The 2,724-nt window shown below is 34.7% G+C and overlaps 1 protein-coding gene across 1 annotated transcript; it reads left to right on the top strand.

Moving 5' to 3' along the window:
- Nucleotides 1-552: 552 nt before the first annotated feature.
- On the top strand, nt 553-2,028 carry LOC108354994 (probable alpha-aspartyl dipeptidase). Its single transcript, XM_017606169.1, has 3 exons — nt 553-769; nt 828-1,388; nt 1,801-2,028. The coding sequence occupies exons 1-3, from the start codon at nt 672-674 to the stop codon at nt 1,862-1,864; spliced, it is 723 nt and encodes a 240-aa protein (XP_017461658.1). The 5' UTR covers nt 553-671; the 3' UTR covers nt 1,865-2,028.
- The last annotated feature ends 696 nt before the right edge of the window (nt 2,029-2,724 follow it).

Here is a 2,724-nt window from a genome sequence, read left to right as displayed (position 1 = left end):
ACTCTAACTTCTGTTAAAAATATATATACATATATATATTCTAAAAGAGCTGCCTTAGCAAACACTGGGCTTGTTTGAATTTCAACTACATCCGCAGCAAATAGTGCATATATTAAGGCGCAATATTTAACTTCCTCTGGCGGGGCCACATATAGAGTCTTCTAATTGTATCTCTTTGATATGGTGCCTACAACGAGGTTGCTATCTAGACTTGGTTGATATCTAGAATTTGCCATAAATAGTTTTGCTACATTTATAGTATCTATATAAATGGAGGTCTGGACATATAACATTGCAAGTTGACAAAAGCGTTGTGAAATAATTATGGCAATCGCGTATGGTTCCCATAAAATTCATTTGACGAAAAGCAACACTGAATTGATGTTGCCTACCGGATTTACCAGCAACCCGGTTTTTCGTTCTTATCAATATAGCGAAAGGAACAGCTGTCTTTCCACCATAGGTGATAAACAACTTAAAGACCTTACGATTATTTATATCGATAACAACCTTTATCTCCAACAGTATTTTTTTATAATTTCATTTAATTTATATGTGCAATAAAATTGTATGTATTTTGCAAAGTGGTTATCGCACAATTTTTTAAAAGTTCATTGTTGAACGCACTACCGGCTCGTATTAACGCCTAGCTCTAAAGTCAACCAGCAAAAATGTCACAACGTTCGATTTTCCTACTTTCCTCTTCCCGTGTTCATGGCCATGAGTTTTTGGAGCACGCAAAGGAACAATTAATTGATTTTCTATCAAAGTAAGTCATAATTGTTATATCAAAAGTAAAGTATTAACCTAAAGCTTCACATTTGTAGACGCAATGTAAAAACGGTGCTCTTCGTACCATACGCCCAAAAGGATCACAATAAATATACGGAACTTGTTGACAAGACACTCTCACCCTGGGGTTATCAAATTGAAGGTTTGCACACTAAGCCGAATCCCATACAGGCTGTGCTACAAGCAGAGGCTCTCTTCATTGGTGGTGGCAATACGTTTGTACTACTGAAAGCGCTCTACGATCAAAATTTAATCTCAATAATACGCGAACGTGTGCTGCAAAAAGGTGTGCCCTATGTAGGTTCGAGTGCTGGCACAAATGTGGCAACGCTTTCTATACATACAACAAATGATATGCCAGTGGCCTTACCGCCAACATATGATGCCTTACGTCTGGTGCCGTTCAACATTAATCCTCATTACTTGGATCCAGATGCATCGACACTTCACAAAGGCGAGACGCGTGATGAACGTATAAATGAATTTATAGATTACCACCAATTACCGGTTTTGGGTTTGCGCGAAGGCACAGCATTGTTGGTGGAGGGCGATAAGGCCACTCTAGTAGGAGATCGTAATGCGAAGTTGTTTTTGCCGTAAGTAAAGTAAAGTTATTTATTTGATAAAAACTGGAAGTGATATAAGAAAGGAGTACGCATAAGTAATTCTTATCAGCGGCCATTTACATCAAAATTCGAAGTGAAATCAATATTTCACCACTATGCCAGAAGCATGAATGTGCAAATTTATCAGTTTTGAGTTAACCTTTGGATGTTCTATGTTATACCAAAACCAAGAATACCAGGCGTGCACGGAAACCACATATTTTACAATTTCACTTGCACAAATGTAGTTAAGTCTCGTAAAAAAAAACTTTCAAAGTTGATTTCTCAAAATTTTAATTTTTACACATTCGTGCTTCTGGCATACGGGCGACGATTTGTATATTTTCTTGTATTTTTTACAACTTTAGTTTTGCTCTTAACGATTTCTTTTCTTTTTTTCTAGAAATAAACTACCAGTCGAATTCGCACCAAAAGCTGACCTCAGTTTTTTACTAAATAGATCTTAATAAAGTGAAACATTTACTACAAAAGGCGCCGATTAATTGCGGGTAAAATTTTTAAAATTGAAAATTATGAACAATAGTTAAACTGTTGCTAGAAATTTTAAAAATTAAAAAGCATTTAGTAAATTGTTCGAAGTTACACACACACACAAATGCATATATATATATGCTGCTTAATATTTTTATTATGACTGTTATTCTTGTGTAAGCTTTTATAAATAAATATACAGTATCGGTCATATCTATAGCACGCCATTTCAAGGTGATATTGTGTGCCACTTATGTTTATTTATATATTTTTAAGAATTTTCCATTCAAATATGGTACATTTTCAGACAAACCCCATATAAACCCAAGTTTAACAATTTGTAGAAAACTACAAAAAAGTGCAACAAATTTTCACCTACATATATTTCAAACTTTTTTCTCGGAAGTGTTAGAATTTTTTAGTACACAGTTTTTTAGTCCCTTTTAGTCTGATAATATGCAAGTTTCAAGTGGCTAAAAGTTACCGTNCATATATTTCAAACTTTTTTCTCGGAAGTGTTAGAATTTTTTAGTACACAGTTTTTTAGTCCCTTTTAGTCTGATAATATGCAAGTTTCAAGTGGCTAAAAGTTACCGTTCATTTTTTAGAATTTTTTTCGCCAAAGGGGTTGCGGATTTCTTAAATTGAGTTTATTCATAATATGGAAGCCAATGCTTAAAATAGGATTAAAGTAATTGGCACGTAGTCATAGTCGAAATAAAGTCCACTGAAAAGTTAGTTGCAGTTATGTTTTAAAGGAATCCCATTGGAAGCACACAGCACCCCATTGGTAGAGGGCTTCGGGTGTACGAATTTGTTGTAATATCAGGAGTTG

The sequence above is a fragment of the Rhagoletis zephyria genome, unplaced genomic scaffold (genome assembly GCF_001687245.7).
Source record: "Rhagoletis zephyria isolate East Lansing unplaced genomic scaffold, Rhagoletis_zephyria_1.1 Rzeph_scaffold_41316, whole genome shotgun sequence".
Lineage (NCBI taxonomy): Eukaryota > Metazoa > Arthropoda > Insecta > Diptera > Tephritidae > Rhagoletis > Rhagoletis zephyria.
The sequence above is the reverse complement of the archived record's forward strand: the minus strand, read 5'-3'. Positions and strand labels throughout refer to the sequence as shown.

What these genes read in the sequence shown, in the direction of transcription:
- LOC108354994 (XM_017606169.1), top strand. Translation starts at nt 672, where the DNA reads ATGTCACAACGTTCGATTTTCCTACTTTCCTCTTCCCGTGTTCATGGC. An exon ending in TTAATTGATTTTCTATCAAA is followed by an intron (nt 770 to 827) that starts GTAAGTCATAAT and finishes TCACATTTGTAG; the next exon opens with ACGCAATGTAAAAACGGTGC. An exon ending in AATGCGAAGTTGTTTTTGCC is followed by an intron (nt 1,389 to 1,800) that starts GTAAGTAAAGTA and finishes CTTTTTTTCTAG; the next exon opens with AAATAAACTACCAGTCGAAT.